We start from the raw sequence: 20,486 nt of genomic DNA, 5'->3' as shown, positions 1-20,486 counted from the left end.
CTGCTGCTGCTGCTGCTGCTGCTGGTTCATCGCCTGGCTCTGCTGCTGCAGCTGCTGCTGTTGCTGCTGCAGTAGCTGCTGCTGCTTCATGCAACATGAATACACGCTGCCAGCGAGGGACTGCTACTTGCTGCAGCTGCTGCAGCTGCTGCTGCAGTTGCTGTGTCTGCTCACGCAGTGTCTCCTCAGTTGTTCTCTGCAGCAGCAAGAGAAACAGCAGCAGCAACACCAGCAATAGCAGCAGCAGCAGCAAAACCAATAAGATAGACGAGACAATACAGAGAGACAAGAAGAGACACAAAAAAAGACAAAAAAAAGACAAAAAAACAACAACAAATAAATAAAAAAATAAAATAAATAAATATAATTAATTAATTAAGTAATTAATTAATTAGTAAATAAATAAATATAATTAATTAATTATTTAATTAATTAATTATTTATTTATTTATTTATTTATTTACTTGTATAGAGTATTGTTCCTTAAATAATTTACAAAGACGATTGAATGCTAATTGATAAACTGTTCGCTGTCTAGACACCTCACGTAGCTGCTCCTGCTGCTGCTGCTGCTGCTGCAGCAGCTGCTGCAGCAATTTCTGCTGCTGCTCTTCTTGATCCTCCATCTCTTGTAATAAACTCTGGTCATCTGCTGCTGCTGCCTGGAGGAGACACAGAAGGAGACACGCAAAAGAAAGGAGACAATTTGCAGCAGCAAACAGCAGCAGCAACGCATGCAGCAGCAGCAGCAATATTAGCAGCAGAAGCAACAGATGCAGCAGCAGCAGCAGCAGCAGGAGATAAAAGGGGAAAAGGAGGCAAAAGAGAGACACATAAGGAGACAAATATAAACGGAGACAGGAGAGACTTACACGCAGCATATCTATTTGCTGCTGCTGCTCTGCTGCTTGCTGCTGCAGCGCAGCAGCTTGTGCTAATGCCTTTTGTCTCTCCTCTTGTACAGACAGCAGCAGCTGCTTGAGCTGCTGCACACCCTGAGGGAGCAGCAGCAAACACAATACGAACTGCTGCTGCTGCTGCTGCTGTTGCGGTTGCTGTTGCTGTTGCTGCAGCTGCTACGCTGCTCTTGTATCTGCTCATACTGCAACGGGAGGGAAAGAGCAGCAGCAGCAGCAGCAGCAGCAGAAGCAGCGGAAGAAAGAACAAACTGCGCTGAGGGACTGCAGCAGCAGCAGCAGCAACGGCAGCAGCAGCAGCAACTGCAGCATCAACAGCAGAATCCTTACACGTTCGAATTCCTTAGCCTTGTTTCTATTTATTAGCTGCACTTGCTGCTGCAGCATTTGCTGCTGCTGCTTCAGTGCAGCAGCTTCCCGTGTCTGCTGCTCTGCTAGCTGCTGCTGCAGTTGCACAACCTCCAGCTCCTTCTCTGTTAACTGCAGCACAAACCCTAAACCCTAAAAACTAAACCCTAAACCCTTGGTGGTGGATTTCGATTCCTCTACTTGCATATATATAAAAAAAAACCCTAACCCCAGGAACCAAACCCTAAACCCTAAACCCTAAACCCTAAACCCTAAACCCTTGCCTGTAGTTCGAGTTGTAGTTTGATGTCTTCTGCCTTCGCTCTTTCCCTCTCGAGGTTTTCTAATGCAACTTCCTTCTCTACTGCTGCCTCCTCTATTGCTTCCTGCAGCAGCAGCAACAGCAGCAGCAGCAACAGCAGCAGCAGCAACAGCAGCAACACGAGCAGCAGCAGCAACAGCAGCATTAGCAGCAGAGGGAAGAGTGAGCCTGGCATCCTAAAACTATGCCATGAAGTCTGCTGCTGTTGCTGTTGCTGCTGTTGCTGCTGTTGCTGCTGTTGCTGCTGCTGCTACTGCTGCTGCTAGGAGAATTTACCTCTAATTCTGCTGCTTCCTCCCTTAGCCGCTGCAGCTGCAGCTGTAGCTCATCCCTCTCCTGCAGCACATTATACACACCACGTATCCGACGCTAACAGCAGTAGCAGCAGCAGCAGCGGGACCAGCAGTAGCACCAGCAGCAGCAGCGGGACCAGCAGCACCAGCAGCAGCAGCAGCAGCAGCAGCAGCAGCAGTTCCTAACCCTCTTAAGACTTTCTCTCTCTGCTGTGTCTCCTAATCCTCTTTCTCTTGACATCTCCAATGCACGCAGACGCGCGATCTCTGCTTCTGCTTCCTCCAACTGCAGCAGCAGCAGCAGCAGCAGCAGCAGCAAGAACAGCAGCAGCAGCAGATGATGATGATGATGATGATGATCAGGCGCAGAAACACACGCAAGACCAGAAGCATATGCAACAGCAGACGTGCATGCAGCAGCAGCAGCAGCAGCAGCAAATTCAGAAGCAGCAACAGCTGTAGAATCAACAGGAACAACAGCATCAGCAGCAGCAGCAGCAGCAAAAAACAGCAGCAGCAGCAGCAGCAGGTGTGTACTTTTTTGCTGATCTCTAGATGTGCATGTCTTGCTGCCTCTGCTCCTGCTGCTAACAGGCGGCTGCCCCCTGGGCCCTCAGGGCCCCGCTGCACTGGTGCTGCTGCTGCTGCTGCTGCTGCATCTGGGCGTGCGCTGTCTGGTGCTGCTCTCTCTCGTGCAGGAGCAGCTGCTGTTGCTGCCTTGTCAGCAGCAGCAGCAGCAGGAGCTGCTGCTGCTGCCTTTGCGTCTTGACTTTGTCTGGTTCCCCTTCCTGCTGCATCTGCTGCTGCTGCACTTGCTGCTGCTCCAGTTGCTGCCGCTGCGTCTGCTGCAGCACCTGCTGCATCTGCAGCAGCAGCTGCTGCAGCTGCCCGTTCAGCAGCTCTTTCTGCGGCTGCAGCCTCTGCTTCTGCTTCTTCTGCTGCAGCAGCTTTTGCTTCTGCTGCTGCTTTTGCTGCTGCTGCTGCTGCTGTTGCTTTCCTTGCAGCAGCCCTTTGTGCTGCTGCTGCTTCTGCAGCAGCCTTCTCTGCTGCTGCTTCCTCTCTTGCAACTGCATCTGCTGCTGCTGCCTGGTCGGATGCTGGAGATTTTGTTTCCTGTTTAGGAGATGTTGCTGCTGCTGCTCCAGCAGCAGCAGCAGCAGCAGCAGCATTATCGGGAGAGGTTTGCTGCTGTTCTTGTGCTGCACTATCTGTTATATCTGCAGCAGGAGAATCTGCAGCAGCAGGAGATGGTGGTGTAGCACCACCTCCCCCATCACCCCCACCATCCCCGGCTGCCGCTGCTGCTGCTGCTGCTGCTGTTTCTTCTTCTTCCTCTTGCTGCTGCTGCTGCTGCTGCTGCTGCTGTTCTAATAGTCTTGCTTCCTCAGCAGCAGCAGCATCAGCAGCACGAGTCTCATCATCTGAATAAAATTCATCTTTTTGAATATTCAATTTAAAATATCTTTTTGTACTTTCATCCCAATATAAATCTTCACTCATTTTCTTGCTGCTGCTGCTGCTGCTGCTGTTGCTGCTGCTGCTGCTGTTGTTGCTGCTGCTGTTGCTGCTGGTGGTGCTGGTGGTGCTGGTGGTGCTGGTTCTGGTGCTGGTGGTGCTGGTGCTGGCGCTGGTGATGCTGGTGTTGGTGGTGCTGGGGGTTGTGGTGGTGCTGCTGGTGGTGGTGGTGGTGCTGCTGCTGCTGCTACTTATATGGATGCAGCAGCAGATTATGTGAACTGTCTTGCTGCGGCTGCTGCTGCTGCTGTGAACCTGTTAGATGCGCAGGCAGCAAATGCCGCAGCTTTGCTGCTGTTGCTGTTGCTGTTGTTGCTGCTACTCCTGCTGCAGTAGCTGCTGTTGATGCTGCTGCTGCTGCTGCTGCTGCGCGTCGACTTGTTGACGCCAGATTAACTACCTTCAGCAGCAACTGCTGCTGATGCCTACTGTGTCTTTGCTGCAGCGGTGGACTCAGCCAATGGTCATGTCCTCATCCAGCTGCTGCTGCTGCCGCCGCTGCTGCTGCGGCTGAAGTACCTGCTGCTGCCGCTTCTGCTGCTGAACCTTGGAGCGACGGCTACACCTTATGTGTGCAGTGGAGCAGCTCTGCTGCTCCTTGCGCTGCTGTTGCTAAGCGCGTTGCTGCTGCTGCTGTTGCCGCTGCTGCTGCTGCTGTTGCTGCTGCTGCTGCTTGCCCTTGCTACCTCGGAAATGACACGCAGCGCAGCAGCTAATTAGGTTGGCCTTACGCTTGCCTTCTTGGTTTGAGCTGCTGCGCTGCTGCAGACCTTCTCGCAGGGCCTCACGGTCTGCTGCTGCTGCTGCTGCTGCTGCTGCATGAGCTCGCTAATGTGTGCTGCAGCAGCAGCTATTCCTTTAGAAAAAAGTAACAAACAAAATAAACAAAATGCAAATTAGGCTTCTAGACAGCTGCTGCAGCTGCTGCAGTATTCGTTTTAGTCTTGCTGGCCCATTGCTGCTGCTGCTGCTGCTGTCGTACTGTTGCTGCTGCTGCTGCTGTAGCGGCTGCGCTGCTGCTACGCGTTGCAGCAGCTGTCGGTCTTCCCAAGACTTCTGTTCTATTGATAGCTTGTCTTTGTACATTTGATTGTATTGTTTTCTATACCATTTTCCTTTGCTGCTGCTGCTGCTGCTGCAGCTGCAGCAGCGGCAACGCAAGAGGAACGCGCCCCCGTCCTGGGGGCCCCTCAAGGGCCGTCGAGCCCCTGCCAATGTGTTGGAAGTTGCTGCAGCAACAGCAACAGCAACAGCAATAGCAGAAGACGCAGCAGCAGCAACAACAACAGCAGCATCGCCAACTGCAGCAACGGCAGCAAGCGCAGTTGCTGCTGCTGCAGCGGGGCGGACGATGTTTCCTCACAACAGCGTCAGCCCGCTGCTGCCATCGAAGCGGAAAGCTCCATCGGAGGAGCAGCAGCAACAGCAGCAGCAGCAGCAGCAGTTTTCGGTCTCCCTGCCTGTGGCGCCCCTGGAGACCCATCATCTGTATAGACAACTGTTCTCGCAGCAGCAGCAGCAGCAGCAGGTGCTGCAGCACCGCTCCGACCTACAGATTGTGCAGAGTCTACTAGAGGTAAGACTTGCAGGTGCAGCAACAGCAGCAGCAGCATTAGCATTAGCAACAGCACCAGCTGTTGTCTTCCCCAGTTTTGTGTGCACTAATGCCATGTGTTGTTGCTGCTGTTGCTGCTGCTGCTGCAGGGTTGTCCGCTTCGAGTGTCTGCTGCTGAGCTGGTAAATGAGAAGCTAGGGGCCCGTGCGCTGCGTCTAGATGACAGCAGGAGGCAGCAGCGGCAGCGGCAGCAGCAGCAACAGCAGCAGCAGCAGAAGCAGAAGCAGCAGCAGCTGAAGCTCTCCCGTACCCAAGCCAAGCGACTCGGCCTATTTGATGTTGCAGCGGAATTCGGCTGCTGCAGCAGCAGGAACCGCCGCAGACAGCAGCAACAGCAGCAGCAGCAGCAGGGTTTAGGGCTCCAAGACTTATTGCCATTATTTGATCTATGGCAGCAGTATGCATTATCTGTGTGTGGCATTGAGTCTTCAGCAGCAGCAGCAGCAGCATCGGGCAGCAGCAGCAGCAGCAACAGCAACAGCAGCGGGAAGAGCAGGAAGCAGAAGGGGGGCCTCCCGGGGGGCCCCCAAGGGGTGCCTCAGGGGCCCCCTAAGCTATGTGCATACAGCAGGTGCAGCGCAGCAGCACATATGGATCTTCATGGGTCTTGGGTGTACGTACACCGCAGCCGCTGTCCTTCCTTATGCGGTCTTGCAGGTCTTGTTGTTCTTGATACACAACAGGTAATTAGGGTTTAGGGTTTAGGGTTTAGGGTTTAGGCTTTGGGGTTTAAGATGCACTAGTTGTTTTGGATACGGAGATCCTTTGCTGCTGTTGCTGCTGCTGGTGTTGCTGCACTCCTTTCTTTGCTTCTGCTGCTGCTGTACTGTTTGCTGCTGCTGTTGCAGTGTTTGCTGCTGCTGTTGCAGTGTTTCCTGTTTGTGTTTAGGGTTTAGGGTATTAGGGCTTACGGTTTTCTGTGTGTGTTGCTGTCGTTGCTGCTGCTGTTGCTGCTGCAGTGTTTGCTGCTGCTGTGTGCTGACGGTTATCTGCGTCGTGTCCCTAAGAGTTGCTGCGTCTTCTTGCTGCTGCTTGCTGATGGTTCTTCCTTCTTCCTTCATGGGCAGCAGCAGCAGCTAAACCCTGCAGCACGCAGCAAGCAAAAACTTAAGCCTAAACAAACTATTATCTTATAAACCCTAATTAAACCCTAATTAGACCCTTATTAGGGGCCCCCATAAACCCTTGACAGGGCCAGGGGGGCCCCCTGGAATATGATACAAGGGGCCCCAGCTAAAGGGGGCCCCTGTATGTTGTTTTAAAGGGGCCCCTAAGAAGTTCTTAACGGGGCCCCCTAAGAAGTTTTATAAGGGTCCCTTAATACCCTAATGGTGGCCCCAATGATAAGTATTAAAGGGGCCCCTTTATAGGCCAAAAGGGGGCCCCCTGGGGGCCCCCTGAACAGCCAAAAAGGGGTTCCTTTTAGACGGACCCCCTAGTAGGCCTTAAGGGGGCCCCCAAGGCTTAAACAGACCGTAATAGTTTTTCCTTAAAGACTCAAGAGGGAGAAGGTACTTTGAGTAAGGGGAGAGGGGGGGTGGGGGCCTCAATACCCCGAGAGGTGTAAGAAGGGGGCCCCTGTAGTCAAAGAGATTAGGGGCCCCCAAAGCTTAGTCTAGAGGCAGAAGTGTTCCCTCTTAAAAGGAGACAGAAGACACACAAGGAAGGGACATAGAGAGATAAGGACAGGGTAAACGGAGACTCTAACGGGAGGGGACAGGTAAACGGGGGGCCTCACGTTGCTGCTGCTGGGGCCCCCCAGCAGCAGCAACGCAGCCCTAAAACCTATGTTGCTACTGCTGCGGTCCCCCTACTACGTGGCTGCTTCTTGGGGCCCCCTACTACGTTGCTGCTGCTTTGTCCCGCTACTACGTTGCTGCTGCTGGGGGCTCACTACAACGTTGCTGCTATTAGGGGTCCCCTAAGCTGCAACTGGGGGCCCCGTGCGTTGCTGCTAGGGGGGCCCTTCTTATCCTCATCCCTTTTTCTGAGGTTTTCAATGTGTGTGTAGAGAGGAGGGTTTAAGGCTAGCAGAAGGGTTTAGCTTTTAGTGTTTAGGGTTTAGGGTTTAGGGTTTGGGTTCCTGTTTTTGATTAAGTAAGGAATTAATGTATGAATTACTGTGTTTAAATATGCTACAAACCTTAGTAGTCAGTTCACAAGTTTTATTATATAGAGAATCAGGGTTTAGGGTTTAGGGTTTAGAGTATATAGGGTTTAGGGTTTAGGGTTTAATGGTAGATTGAAACCCGCACATTGGATTGCTCACAGTCGGCTGTACATACTAATCAATGATTGTATCAGGGTTTATGGTTTATTTCTTAGTGTTTACGGTTTAGTGTTTAGGGTTTAGGGTTCATTGAACGATGAGGGTTCGTGGGGGCCCCCCGTGGGCCCCCCCCCCTTAGTTCCGTAGGGGCCCCCGTGCTGCATTGAACTGCAGCACATTTATGTTTCTGTGTGGCAGCAGGTGTTGTGTTCTTTGGCTTTATTCATTCTAGGGTTTAGGGTTTAGGGTTTAGGTTCTAGTGTTATTTGTATTTTGTACCCGGCTGCAGCAGAGCACTGCAGCAGCAGCAGTCTGTACCCTGCGTGGGGCCCTTAGGGCCCCTTAATTTCAGGGTTTAGGGTTTAGGGTTTAGGGTTCAAGGGCCCCATGGATCCACCAACTCCCTTGCCTCTAGGGGGAGGTGTGCGCTGGCGGCTGCTGCAGCGTCTTGACCCTGCTGGTGCTCGCGAGCTGCAGCAAGACGAGAAAGAGCAGCAAAAGCAGCAGCAGAAGCAGCAGCAACAGCCTAGCCAACATAGCGATCCCTTTAGGCTGCTACCCGTCCCCACCACGACCACCACCACCACCATTACCAGCAGCTACGGGGGTAGCAGCAGCAGCCGCAGCTATGGGAGCAGCAGCAGCAGCTATGGCGGCAGTAGCAGCAGCAGCAGCTATGGCGGCAGTAGCAGTAGCAGCAGCTATGGCGGCAGTAGCAGCAGCCGCAGCTATGGCGGCAGTAGCAGCAGCAGCAGCTATGGAGGCAGTAGCAGCAGCAGCAGCTATGGCGTCAGCAGCAGCAGCAGCAGCTATGGCGGCAGCACCAGCAGCAAATTCAGTCCTAGCAGCTCAAGCTCCAGCAGCAGCAGCGTGTATGGGAGCAGCACATCATCATCACCATGGTCAGCTGCAGGAGCAGCAGCACCAGCAGCAGCACCAGCAGCACCAGCAGCACCAGCAGCAACTGAAAGGGATGCTACCATACCTATGGGTCCATGGCGCTTCCAGAAGGAGACAGCAGCAGCAGTGCTGCAGCAAATGTCTCTGCTGCAGCAAACAGGACTAGCAGGTCTCCTTAATGAGGGTGTCTCCTCTATAGAGACACTTTTGTCTTGTACGCATGCAACTTGTTCCTTATCTAATTACTGTTCCTCTGCAGCAGCAGCAGCAGCAGCAGATAAGGCACTTCAGACCCTTACACCTCCTCCTTATTGGGGGGCCCCCAGTGGGGGGGCCCCCATTGAGGGACAAGACCCTGCAGACCCTGTGCTGCTGCTGTTTAGGGGGTTTTGCTGCTGTGTCTCCGAGGGTTTAGAGGGGACACTTGAATTAGGTGTCTCCTCTGCCCTTTTATATGATATACTTACGGAGGGGGGGAGGGCCCCTCCTTGTGCTGCTGACCCTCAAGGAGGAGGAGCAGCAGCAACAACAACAGGAGAAGCAGCAGCAGCAGCAGCAGCAATGGAGACCATTGGGGAAGTGCTGCCTGCTCTAGGCCCTATAGAAGCAACTCGTCTTATTTGTTGCGTAAGGAGACTTGCTGCAGCAGACATGCAGCTGTTTACTGCTTGGCGTCTGCAGCAGCAGCAGCAAATGCAGCAGCAGCAGCAGTTGCAGGGGGTGGATCATCTGCAGCAGCTGCAGCAACAGCAGCAGGATGAGGAAGAGGACACAGCAACTGCAGGGATAGATGTCTCCTCTCTGCTTCCTGGTGATGCTTCCTTGTCTGCTGCTGCTGCTGCAGCACGGATTGCTGCTGCTGGTATCCTTAAGAAGGAGACACCCCTAGAGGGCCTACTAAGGGACATACCAGTAGATGAGGAGACACCTCGTGCTGCAGCAAGGACAGTATTAGCAGAACTGCAGCAAAACCTCACGTTGCTGCTGCAGCGAGGCAGCGTCAAGAAACCTGCACGTAAGGGACAGCAGCAGCAGCAGCAGCAGCAAGATAAAAGAGACACGAAAAGGAGACACAAAGGAGGCACATACAGCAGAACAGAAATACTCATAAAATCCATGCTGCACAGCTAGCTGCTGCTGCGGCTCTTGCTGCTCTTGCTGCTGCTGCTGCTGTTCATTCTGCTGCTGTTGCTGCTGTTACTGCTGCTGTGTGGTGCAGCGCCCAAGCCTCCCCCTGTACGTTGCCGTGTGCTGCCTCCTGCAAAGGACGGAAGACCTGCAACTGCTGCTGCTGCTGCTGCTGCAGAATCTGCTGCTGCTTCTCCCCCTCCTGGGCTTACTTTGCCTCAGTGGGGGACGCAGCAGGAGCAGCAGCAGCAGCAGCAGCAAGAGGAGGAGCCCCTGCCATGGCTACACCGTCTCTGTTGGGACATTGCTGGTGGTCCTGCTGCCCAAGCAAAGGTGCAGCAGCAGCAGCAGCACCAGCCGCAACAGCAGCAGCAGCAGCAGCAGGAGCAGCCGGAAGTCCCTGAAGAGCTGGTGCCTGTTTGCAGGGACACCGCAGGTATTAAGACGTTTTTTGTCTCCTTTTGTATCCTTTTTGCCTCCCTTTTGTCTCCTTTTGTCCCCTCTTGTCTCCTTTTGTCTCCTTTTTGCCTCCTTCTGTCTCCTGTTACCATGCCGGTTGTCTCCGCATGTTGTGTGTCTCCGTTTTCCTGCTGCTGCTGCTGCTGCTAGTGTCTCTGTGTCTCTTTAGCTGCTGCTTATTTGTCTCTGCTGCTGTTTGTCCCCTCAGAGCTCATGGCTGCTGTGTTAAGCACTCTTGCTGCTGCTCACGAGAACACAGAAGCAGCAGCTGCTGCAACAGATTCAGCAACAGCAACGCCAGCAGCAGCAGCAGTCTCTGACAGTCTGCTGCAGCTGCTGGGCCCCTCGAGTGTTGCTGCTGTTCATAAGATTGCAGCAAGAGGGGCAGAATTAGTTGATGCAGCAGCAAGGCTCCAGGTCTCTATAGAAAATCAGCAGCAGCAGCAGCAGCAACAGCAGCAGCAGCAAAAGAGGAGAGGGCCCACCTTAATTGGAGCTTCGGTGAGTCCTGCTGCTGTTGGTTCTGCTGCTGCTGCTGCCTTCTTCTGCAGTTCTACCTGTTTCTACTATTGGCTTATTATTGCATCTGCATGCTTCTGCTGCTGCGTTTGCTGCTGCTGCTGCTGCTGCTGCTTCAGGTTAAGTTTGCATCTAGCAAAGGCCGTAAAGGCAACGGGGCCACAGGACAATCAGGGGCCCCCCGTGGTTTATTGGGGGCCCTTGTAGTTGCAGGGTTTCTTAGACCTCCTAAACCCCCTCAATCCCGTAGGCCTCCTGCTGCTGCTGCTTCTGCTGCTGCTGCTGCTGCAGTTGCTCCTGTTTAGAATCGTCAGCAGCAGCACGAGGGTATTCGTGTGTCATGTGTTGCACAACCCCCCAATATACCCTTAACGACTCAGCACTCAAATTTTATGGTTTAGAGCCTAGGGTTTAGGGTTTAGGGTTTATGGTTTAGGGTTTGTGTCTCTTGTATACAGCAATAGATGCTATAGATGCAGCCTGTCTCCTGTCTCCTCGTCGGGGTATACGCAACTGTCTCCCCGAGGGTGCGCGTATTAAAGATACACCAGAGACCTTCGAGGTCTTTATACCACCTCCTAAACCTGCTCCTGTAAGTGAATTCTTCTGCTGCTGCTGTTGTTGTTGCTGCTGCTGTTGTTGCTGCTGTTGTTGCTGCTGCTGTTTGCCTCGGGTGCTGCTGCTGTTGAGGTGCAACAGCAGCTGCAGCAAGAGCAACAGCATGGGATCAGTGACATGTTGATATAACGATAATGGCTATTCCTGCTGCTGCTGCTGCTGCTGTTGCTGCTGTTGCTGCTGCTGCAGGTGGAGACGAGTTCGTTGGTGCCGATATCCTCCTTACCTGCATATGCTCAAGTAGCATTTGCTGGTGTAGAGACACTGAATGCAAGACAAAGTGTTGTATATCCTGTTGCCTTTTTATCTTCTTCTTCTTTTCTTGTTTGTGCCCCTACTGGTTGTGGTAAAACAAACATAGCATTAATGGCATTACTGCAGCAACTTAATGAGCATAGGCACCTAAAGGGTCATAAAGGGCACCGAGACCGCCGCAGCAACACCAGCAGCAGCAGCAGCAGCAGCAGCAGCAGCAGTACCACCGCCGCGGCCGACACCACCAACGACAACAACAACAACAACAGCAGCAGCAGTGTGGTGGATTGGTCTCCACCATCAGGGACACACTTTAAGGCAGTATATATAGCACCATTAAAATCCTTAGCAACAGAAATAACAATAAAATTGTCTAAGGCATTAAGTCCCTTAGGGGTAATAGTAGAAGAAGTAACAGGAGATATAACATTAGATAGGAAGGCAATAGAAAGGGGACATATTTTTGTTGCTGTACCTGAGAAATTAGATGTATTAACACGTAATGTATTAGCTGTCTCCTCTACAGATGGAGGAGGAGGAGGAGGAGACACTTTTGCCAGCAGCAGCAGCAGCAGCGGTAGTCTACTTGATGTTATTAAATGTCTTATTATTGATGAGGTACATCTTCTTAATGAGTCAAGGGGCCCCGTCATTGAGGCCCTTGTTGCTCGTCTCCTTAGACACTCAGAAAGGAGACAGACACCTACAAGATTTGTTGCTCTATCTGCTACATTACCCAACTGGTAATCATAAACCCTAAACCCTAAACCCCAAGTAATAAATACTAAGGAATAAACTATGAAGAATAAACACAAAAGAGTTGACACTATAAAGACTGAACAGTACACCCTAAACCCTAAAGACAAAACCCTTACTATTGTTGCTATTATTCTATTTATTGTTTTATGTCTGTGTGTGTGTGTGATTGTTTGTTTGTTTGTTTTTCCTTATTTATTTATATAATAGGAGGGAAGTTGCATCATTTTTGCGTATATTACCTGCGCATGCATTTTATTTTGGGCCTGCATGCCGCCCTGTCCCCTTAGAGCAAACATTTGTGGGTATAAAGACAAAAGACAGCAGCAAACAGAACGAGGCAATGAATACAGCAGCATTTGCTGCAGTATTATCTGCAGTAAGAAGGGGACACCAAGCAATGGTGTTTGTACATTCAAGACAAGGGACAGTAGAGACAGCAACAGCATTATCCCGTATGGCTGCAGCATTAGAGGGACAGCAGCAAGGTTTATTTAGTGCAGCAGCAACACATCCAACTACGAAGCAGCAGCAGCTACTCCTACAACTGCAGCGCAGCAGCAGCTATAAAGAATTAAAATGTTTAGTACCTCAAGGGTTCTCTGTACACCATGCAGGCATGTTACGTAGCGATAGACAGCTCTCTTGCTCCCTATTTGCTGCTGGTGTTGTTAAGGTCCTATGCTGCACAGCAACACTAGCATGGGGAGTAAATTTACCTGCACGTTGTGTTATAATAAAAGGTACAAAAATATATTCACAAGAAGAAGGAAAAGAAAAAGATATTGGCTTCCTAGATGTATGCCAAATATTTGGTAGAGCAGGGAGACCACAATATGATTCAATAGGGGAGGCATACTTAATAGGGGAATTAAATAAGACACCTAAATATATACAATTATTATCTGCATCTCTTCCTGTTGATTCGCAACTTTTGCTGCAATTACCTAATGCTCTTAATGCAGAGGTTGCTCTTGGATCTGTATCCTCTATTGCTGATGCAGCTGAATGGTTACAGTATACATTCTTATTTGCTCGCATGCAAGCTCAGCCCCATTTATTGCATAATCGTGCTGCAGCAGCAGCAATTGGTGTTCCAACGACAGCAGCGGGTGCAGCAGCAGGTGCAGCAGCAGCAGCAGCCGCAGCAGCAGGGGGGAGAGAAGGCGAAGATCCATCATTATTACAACAACGATTAGCTCTTGTTCGTGCTGCAGCAGCAAGACTAAATAGCAGCAAACTATTACGCTACCATAGCAGAACAGGAAGACTAGATGCTACAGACCTAGGAAGAATTGCTGCACGTTTCTATATTGACTACGAGACAGCAGAGAGCTTCGCTAGAGGTCTATCTATAGGAGAAATAAATATATTAAAATTTTTTATGTTAATAGGGGAAGCAAAAGATTTTTCTAGTTTACGTGTAAGAAAAGAAGAGATACAAGAATTAGATTCCTTACGTAGTAATAATAATATATGCAGAGTTAAATACAAAGGAGACACAGATAGTGTCTGCTGTAAGGTAGTAACATTACTACAGGCATGTTTATCTAATATATCTTTATCTACATCTTCTCTTGCTGCTGATGCTCATTATATATATACTAATTGTACACGTCTATCTCGTGCTCTTCTTACTGCTTCCCTTACGGATATAGTAGGGAGGACAGAGGAAGCTGCTCTCCTTCTTGAATGCTCTAAGGCATTAGAACGGGGCTTCTGGCATGATGCATGCGTTCTTCGTCATTTTGTTAATCCTTATTGCTTCTCTCCTGATCCACAAAAAAGGAGATCTTACCAGCAGCAGCAACAGCAGCAGCACCAACAGCCGGATGGTTTGCAGCAGGACGAGGGAGTGCAGCAGCAGCAAAGAGGAAGGAGACCACATCATAGGGGACTTGTACGACTACAAGCAGCAGTAAAGGTAGAGAGGATGCGATTTACTCTTGAGAGATTGCTGTCTCTGTCTCTGCAGGAATTGCAGCAAATATGCAGCAGCAAGAGTGATGGGGAGGATGTATACAGGGCATTAAGATATGTACCTTTAGTAGATTGTAGTGTACATGTAGCAGCAATAACAAGACATATTATTCGTGTATCTGTCTCTGTCTCCTTTATTGCTGATTTTATATTTAATGAATCTATTCATGGTAAAGGGGAATTCTTTCATGTATGGCTATCCGAGGCAGACACAGGGCGTCTGCTGCATCAGGAGACAGTCTTATTAGGTCGTCAGCATCAGCAACCGCGTCACCATCATCATCACCAAAAGCAGCAGCAGCAGCAGCAGCAGCAGCGGCAGCAGAGGTGGCAACAAAAGATAGAATTTGCTGTTCCCTTACATGATCCTTCATCACAGACACAATTTGTCTTGGATATAATTAGTGATAGATGGATAGGAGTATCTACATCATACCCCTTTGCTGCATCCCAAGTATTATCTCCTGAAGGTGCAGCAGCAGCAGCAGCAACACCATTACTACATATACATCCTATACCTGTATCAGCACTAGGAGATAGCCGATTTGAATCCTTATATCCTTTTTCTTATTTTAATCCTATTCAGTCCCAAGTATTCCATGTATGCTATTATACAGATTATAATGTCTTACTAGGGGCCCCTACAGGTAGCGGTAAGACAATAGTTGCTGAATTAGCTATACTACGTTGTTATAAACAATTTGGTAAAAATACAAAAATTGTTTATATTGCTCCTCTTAAGGCATTAGCAGCAGAAAGACTAAAAGATTGGAGGCAGAGACTCCAACGTCTTCTTGGTCTACAAATACAACAACTTACTGCTGATGATGATGAGGAAGGAGATAGTTTTAGTTATACATTTAATAAAAGAGGAGGAGAAGAAGAAGATGATTATGATTATGATGATTGTAAGGGATACAAAGAAGAAGGAGAAGGAGAAGGAGCAGGAGGGGGTATGTATAATAATATTGACTTTAATAGGACTAATCTGTTTATATGTACACCAGAGAAATGGGATGGTATATCCAGACAATGGCAAATTAAACATTTTGTCTCTAAAGTTCGTCTCCTTATTATTGATGAAATACATTTACTAGGACAAGAAAGAGGTACGTCTTATTTCTTCTGTCTCCTTTTATTTGTCTCCTTTTATCTGACAACTCTTACCTGTCGTTTATCTGTCGCCTGTCTCATTTCCTGTCTTTGTTTGCTCCTATTTGTGTATTTATTTCTTTATATTTATTTCTTTATACATTTATTTTTTATCATTACTACTGTTATTAATCATTATTATTATTATTTACTTATTTATATGTAAATAAAAATGTGTCTTTTTTATGCAGGTCCTGTATTAGAAGCCCTGGTGAGTCGCATGCGTTACGTCAGCAGTCATTGGGGCTTCCGCATGCGTTTTATGGGGCTTTCTACCGCCTTAGCCAATGCAGAAGATATTGCCGCTTGGTTAGGTATTGGATCTGTAGGACTATTCAGCTTCCGTCCTGCTGTCCGCCCTGTACCTTGCACTGTCCATGTTGCCGGTATGTATATACTATAAGCACACACATGCATGCAACATTATTGGCGTTCTTGCAGACAGCCCACGGGAGCAAGTGGTTACAGGCAGACAGGGGAGAGGCGAATGAGACAGGAGGGAACGGGAAAATGTTCTTTACGGTTTAGGGTTTAGGGTTTGTGGGGTGTCTGTGCATGCATGCAGGATTTGCTCAAAAGGCATTTTGTCCTCGCATGGCAGCAATGAATAAACCTGCATTTGATGCAATGATGACGCATGCAGTTGTAGAAGGACCAGGAGACTGTGTCCTTGATGGGAGACAGGGGGTTTATAGTTCTAACGAGACTATTCTTCCTGTTGCTGCTTCTGGCGCTGCTGGTGGTCTTGGTACCCCTAGTCCTGCTGCTGCTGCTGCTGCTGCAGCAGCAGCAAAGCTCAGGCCCGTGCTAGTCTTCGTCGCTTCTAGGCGACAAACACGTCTAACTGCTCGCGAGCTAATCGCACTGCAACACATGCATGATAATGCTGTTGCTTTTCTTTGTCTTTACACCGAGGAACAGAAAGCAGAATATGCAAAAGCCCTCAAAAAAGTCAAGGTACAATCCCTAAACACTAAACACTAAACCCTAATATAGATACCATATTATATAATTTGCGATTATTCGGTCCAGGGATTAGTGTTCACGGTTTTAGGGTCTAGGGTTTAGGGTTTGTTGTTTGTCTTTGCAGGACCCAACCTTGCGTTCTGTGTTGCTGCATGGAGTGGCTATACACCACGCGGGTTTACCACCAGGAGATCGCAACATTGCTGCTCATCTTTTCGCTTTAGGTTTGGTTCGTGTCATGGTCGCATCTGCTACGCTTGCATGGGGTCTTAACCTTCCCGCTAGACTCGTCATCATTAAGGTAATTACGTACTTCCATGCATGCATGCACCTGTGTATGCATGCATGCCTGTATGCATGCATGAGTGCATGCCTAGGTTATAGCTGTGAAATTCTGGATGTTTAGGGTGTGAAGCATAAAGGGCTTTGGGTAGGGTTTAGGGTTTAGGCTTCGGCTTTTCAGCAGTTTTGGGGCTTCCTTCAATAGAGGCACCATGCGATGCTGCCACTCCTGCAGCGGCAGCCGCAGCAGCACCAACAGCAGCAGAAGCAGCAAAAGATGGATTATGTGTTCTTTTTCTGTTGCTGCAGGGTACGGAATATTTTGACGGTAAAACAAAGCGCTACACCGACATGCCCGTCACAGATATTCTGCAGGTAGGCTCAACTCCACCGCATGCATGCATGCATGCGTACATGCGTGCAAACATTATATTCGCATGCAGCCCCAATCTCGAGTTATGCCTAACCTTGGGCAAGCCGTTAAAGGCTCCGAATCGTTAACCAGCCCTGGATGCATACGTGTATATATGCATACACTGGACCCATGCGCGCATGCAGACCCGTGCATGCATGAAAACCCATGCATGCATGCAATGTGTGTTTGTGTGTATTGTGCAGATGATTGGCCGTGCTGGTCGTCCTCAATTTGACAGGCAGGCGGTGGCAGTGGTGTTCTGTCAAGAAAGTAAAAAGGGTTTTCTCAAGCGATTTCTTTATTCTCCTTTTCCTGTTGAATCTTGTCTCCATCTATGCCTCGCTGAGCATCTCAATGCAGAGATCGTCGCCGGCACTATTCGCACCAAAAGCATGGCCGTTGATTATCTCAGCTGGACGTACTTCTTTAGGTAAGATTTAGGTTTTGGAGTTTAGGGTTTAGGGTTTAGGGTTTTGCGGATCAGTGGATGTGTTAATTAGGGTTTGCACTTGGGTTAGTGTGTGCAGTGCAGCCATTTCGTGTGTAGTGTTTAGGGTTTAGGGTTTAGTGTGTTTGTTGTGTATCAGACGTTTGGCTGCTAACCCTGGTTACTATAGCTCGGAGTTACTTGCCGAGGATTTTAGGGGAGGAGGTGCAGCAGCAGCAGAGAGACGTCGAGCTTTTATTGCCAAGTTTGTAGATCGTCTTGTAAACTCTTCCCTTGATTCTTTAATTGAACTTGGTTGTATTTCTTTACGTCTCCCTGAGCCATGGGAGCAGCCATCAGCAGCATCAGCAGCAGATGGAGCAGCAGAAGACAACAAGCCTGGAGAGGAGCTTACGGGATTCCGCCTTGTGCTGAAACAGCAGCAGCAGGAGAAGGACCAGCAGCAGGCATTTGAGCCTATTATAGAGGCAACTCCTTTAGGAAGAATTGCTTCTTTTTATTATATTCAGCCACAAACAGCAAAAAGAATAAGCGATAAAATGCAAGTCGATGCTTCTCCTCTGTCCTTTATTGATATCTTCAGACTTCTCACTGACGCGGAAGAATTCAGCCAAATGCCACTTCGGTACGCCTCCTCATGCTGCTGCTGCTGCAACTGCTACTGCGGTTACTGCTTCAACTGGTGGTGCTGCAACTTCTGCTGATGCTGTTGCAGGTGCTGCTGTTATAGCTGCATGTGGGACTCTTGTGCTGCTTCCAACAGTGCTCCTGCTGACGTTTCTGCTCGGTTTGTTGCAGACACAACGAGGAGATTCATAATGCGGAGTTAGCTCGTATTTGTCCCTTGCCAGTATTGGGGGCTGGCTTTGAGAGTCCCCACACGAAGACATTCTTGCTGCTGCAGGCTCGTCTGTTCCAACTTCCTTTCCCTATTACAGATTATTATACGGACCTTAAGAGTGCCATTGATAACTCCATGCGTATCATACAGGTACGTAGGCTCCTGCTGTTGCTGCTGTTGCTGATGATGATGATGATGCTCCTAGCGATGCGGGTGTCGCTGACGTTCCTGCTGCCACTCTATATCGACGGGACGGGATTTACTGCCATATATTCGTGTATATTACTATAGGCAAACGTGAGTTTAATTGTTCAGGGTATCGGGTGTCTCTGTTTGCAGGCTATGATCGACGTGGCAGCAGAGGAGGCGCAGCTGCAGTATGCGCTGTACATCATCTTGCTGCTTCAGTGTATACGCAGCGCAACCCACCCTGCGCGCAACAGTCTCTTCTGCTTACCCCGCATTACAGATGCGGTAGTTGCAGCACTGCAACAACAAGGGATCCTCTCCCTTGCTCACGTGAGTTGCGGTTCAGGGGTCAGGTTAGGAACAGTCGGGGACGGTGGGAGCGGCGCCTGCAAACAGGGGCGTTGGTGCAATGTAACGGGCGAGGGTCTAAGACCGCTACAAGGCAATTCGGGTTGAGGGTTTGGTGTTTGTTTGTGCAGCTGCTGGAGAACAAATATGCGTCCATTGCTCTGAGTCGTGCTGGCTTGCAGCCGCCAGAAGTAAATGACGTCTTGTCTGCACTTTCCCGCATACCGCGCATGCGAATGCGGTGGTTCCTCTTTGCAGCAACACCAGCAGCAGCAACAGCAGACCCTACTGCAGCAGAAGCAGACACAGGAGCGGGTGAAGCTGATGGAGCAAACCTGGACGACGCAGCAGAAGAGAAAGAAGATATCATCTTCACTCAGCTAGAACTCCAAGTCCTTCAAGGACCAGACGGTACCTCTTGCTGCTGCCCCTCCTGCTCCTGCAGCTGCTGCTCACCAGAAGGCACGCATCCCTCACCTGGTTCAGCCGCAGCTACTGCCACTGGTGTTTTGTTGCTGCAGGAGAGCCTATCCGGGCGTTCTTAGTCCCTGCAGGAGCCGATTTGCAGCTGGAGATCCACCTGAGGTCCCTAGAGCCCGCTGCAGGGGGAGGGGCCACCGGAAAGGCAGCAAAGTCTGGCCGTCTCTCCAACTGGTGGGGTTTCAGGTTTAAGGGTTTAGTGCTGAGGGTTTGGCGCTTTGGGTGGCGGGATAATAGTACTGGGGGTCGATGCGGTGTGGCATTGCGTCATTTGCCTCACGATTCAGAGCATCGCCGTGGCAGCTTAGGGTTTAGGGTTTAAGGTTTAGGGTTTACGTTGTGCGTACAGGTTTGTGGTTTTGGGAGACCCTGATGAGGCGGCAGATGAACTTGTTGCTCTGCGCCGCGTGCGCATGCGTCCTTCTGGTCGCACCAAATTGACTCTCGAGTTCGTCCTTGAGGGATTAGTGTTTGGCATTAAGGGTTTACGGTTTACAGTGCTTGTCTCGCGCAGGAGGGCTCAGGGTTTATGGATTAGGGCCTAGGGCTTATGGTGTACGTGCTCTGTTCAGGTTTTCTGCTCCGGAGGAGAAGGGGGAGATATTTTCTCTCTCTCTTTACTTATGCAGTGACAACTACCTGGGTATAGACCAAGAAGAGGTCTTAACATTCAAAACATACTAAGTACAATGGCCGCCCTCTTTGAGGCCCCCTCTTGGGGCCCCGCCCTTTGGGGGCACCTCGAAAGAGCCCTCTTCTGGAGTTTTGGGGCCCCACTAGTACCCTTTTTTGAAGGGTCCCTTCTTAGGGCCCCGTATAGAGGGCCCCTCTTTTGTTTTTTCTCGGATGTTATATCTAGCATAACAGAATTGTTGACATTTGCCATGTATTCCTCTGCATTTAAACAACATATTAGTACACCTTTCTGCCGAGCATGCGCTGCTTGCTGCAGCAGCAGCTCCTGCAACGCTCATCCCTTAATGCCAAAGGGGCCCCCCGTGTATAGTATCACTGCAAAGAGGGGCCCCAAGTTGTGGAAGAAGCGGTGGGGCCCTCTCCCTCCCTGCCCCTTACAGCACACGTACCCCACGTAGTAGATGCTCTCAGATTTTTAAGAAGGCTACCATCCTTAGGGCTCTACCATCCTTAGGGGGTGCGTTTCCAATGTCTTAGGGTCTAAGGCTTAGGATGTAGAAGGGAAAATCCTTTGGAGATGCCCCTTACGGCTCAGGGTTGCATCTGAAGTCCTAGTAGTTAAGAATGCCGCGTTGTCTACTCCTTGTATCTCCTGCTGCTTCAGCAGCATGTCCCCAAGAAGAAACTACATAAAATCTGTATAGGGTTAGGCACTGACGGGTTTAGGGTCTAGGGTTGGAAGCGGCTATACACGCGGCTACAGGGTAAAGGGTTTAATAAAGGGTATAATACAGGAAGCAAGTCCCCTGTCTGAGACCGCAAAAGAAGGCACTCT

General features: G+C 49.9%; 4 protein-coding genes across 4 annotated transcripts in view; 3 read left to right on the top strand and 1 right to left on the bottom strand.

The window, feature by feature from the left end:
- The window catches only part of EMWEY_00012500 (hypothetical protein, conserved), a gene marked incomplete at both ends in the record, with an annotated part of 8,733 nt that extends 4,517 nt beyond the window's left edge, over window positions 1-4,216 (bottom strand). The window contains 9 exons of the mRNA XM_013483038.1: window positions 1-196; window positions 543-662; window positions 873-995; window positions 1,248-1,397; window positions 1,544-1,651; window positions 1,864-1,923; window positions 2,068-2,166; window positions 2,418-3,650; window positions 4,127-4,216. The exon at window positions 1-196 is cut by the window's left edge and continues 196 nt beyond it. Coding sequence (XP_013338492.1) covers window positions 1-196; window positions 543-662; window positions 873-995; window positions 1,248-1,397; window positions 1,544-1,651; window positions 1,864-1,923; window positions 2,068-2,166; window positions 2,418-3,650; window positions 4,127-4,216 — 2,179 coding nt within the window. The remainder of the gene's footprint in view (window positions 197-542; window positions 663-872; window positions 996-1,247; window positions 1,398-1,543; window positions 1,652-1,863; window positions 1,924-2,067; window positions 2,167-2,417; window positions 3,651-4,126) is intronic.
- Window positions 4,217-4,746: 530 nt separating this feature from the next.
- EMWEY_00012490 (hypothetical protein, conserved) lies at window positions 4,747-5,753 on the top strand (the record flags this gene model as incomplete). The annotated part of the gene is made up of 3 exons (XM_013483037.1): window positions 4,747-4,971; window positions 5,100-5,543; window positions 5,730-5,753. The coding sequence occupies 3 exons, from the start codon at window positions 4,747-4,749 to the stop codon at window positions 5,751-5,753; spliced, it is 693 nt and encodes a 230-aa protein (XP_013338491.1).
- Window positions 5,754-7,666: 1,913 nt separating this feature from the next.
- On the top strand, window positions 7,667-11,905 carry EMWEY_00012480 (hypothetical protein, conserved; the record flags this gene model as incomplete). Its single annotated transcript, XM_013483036.1, has 6 exons — window positions 7,667-9,194; window positions 9,399-9,743; window positions 9,975-10,267; window positions 10,405-10,531; window positions 10,744-10,877; window positions 11,093-11,905. 6 exons carry the CDS (start codon window positions 7,667-7,669, stop codon window positions 11,903-11,905), a joined length of 3,240 nt encoding a protein of 1,079 aa, XP_013338490.1.
- Window positions 11,906-14,796: 2,891 nt separating this feature from the next.
- EMWEY_00012470 (activating signal cointegrator 1 complex subunit 3, putative) lies at window positions 14,797-19,699 on the top strand (the record flags this gene model as incomplete). Its single annotated transcript, XM_013483035.1, has 13 exons — window positions 14,797-14,851; window positions 15,238-15,360; window positions 15,612-16,003; window positions 16,137-16,313; window positions 16,604-16,669; window positions 16,913-17,139; window positions 17,297-17,782; window positions 17,956-18,148; window positions 18,338-18,517; window positions 18,667-18,946; window positions 19,057-19,189; window positions 19,365-19,505; window positions 19,588-19,699. The coding sequence occupies 13 exons, from the start codon at window positions 14,797-14,799 to the stop codon at window positions 19,697-19,699; spliced, it is 2,565 nt and encodes an 854-aa protein (XP_013338489.1).
- Window positions 19,700-20,486: the final 787 nt, after the last annotated feature.

This window comes from Eimeria maxima, genomic scaffold (genome assembly GCF_000499605.1).
Source record: "Eimeria maxima Weybridge genomic scaffold, Emw_scaff91, whole genome shotgun sequence".
Lineage (NCBI taxonomy): Eukaryota > Apicomplexa > Conoidasida > Eucoccidiorida > Eimeriidae > Eimeria > Eimeria maxima.
This window is presented reverse-complemented; position numbering and strand designations above follow the sequence as displayed.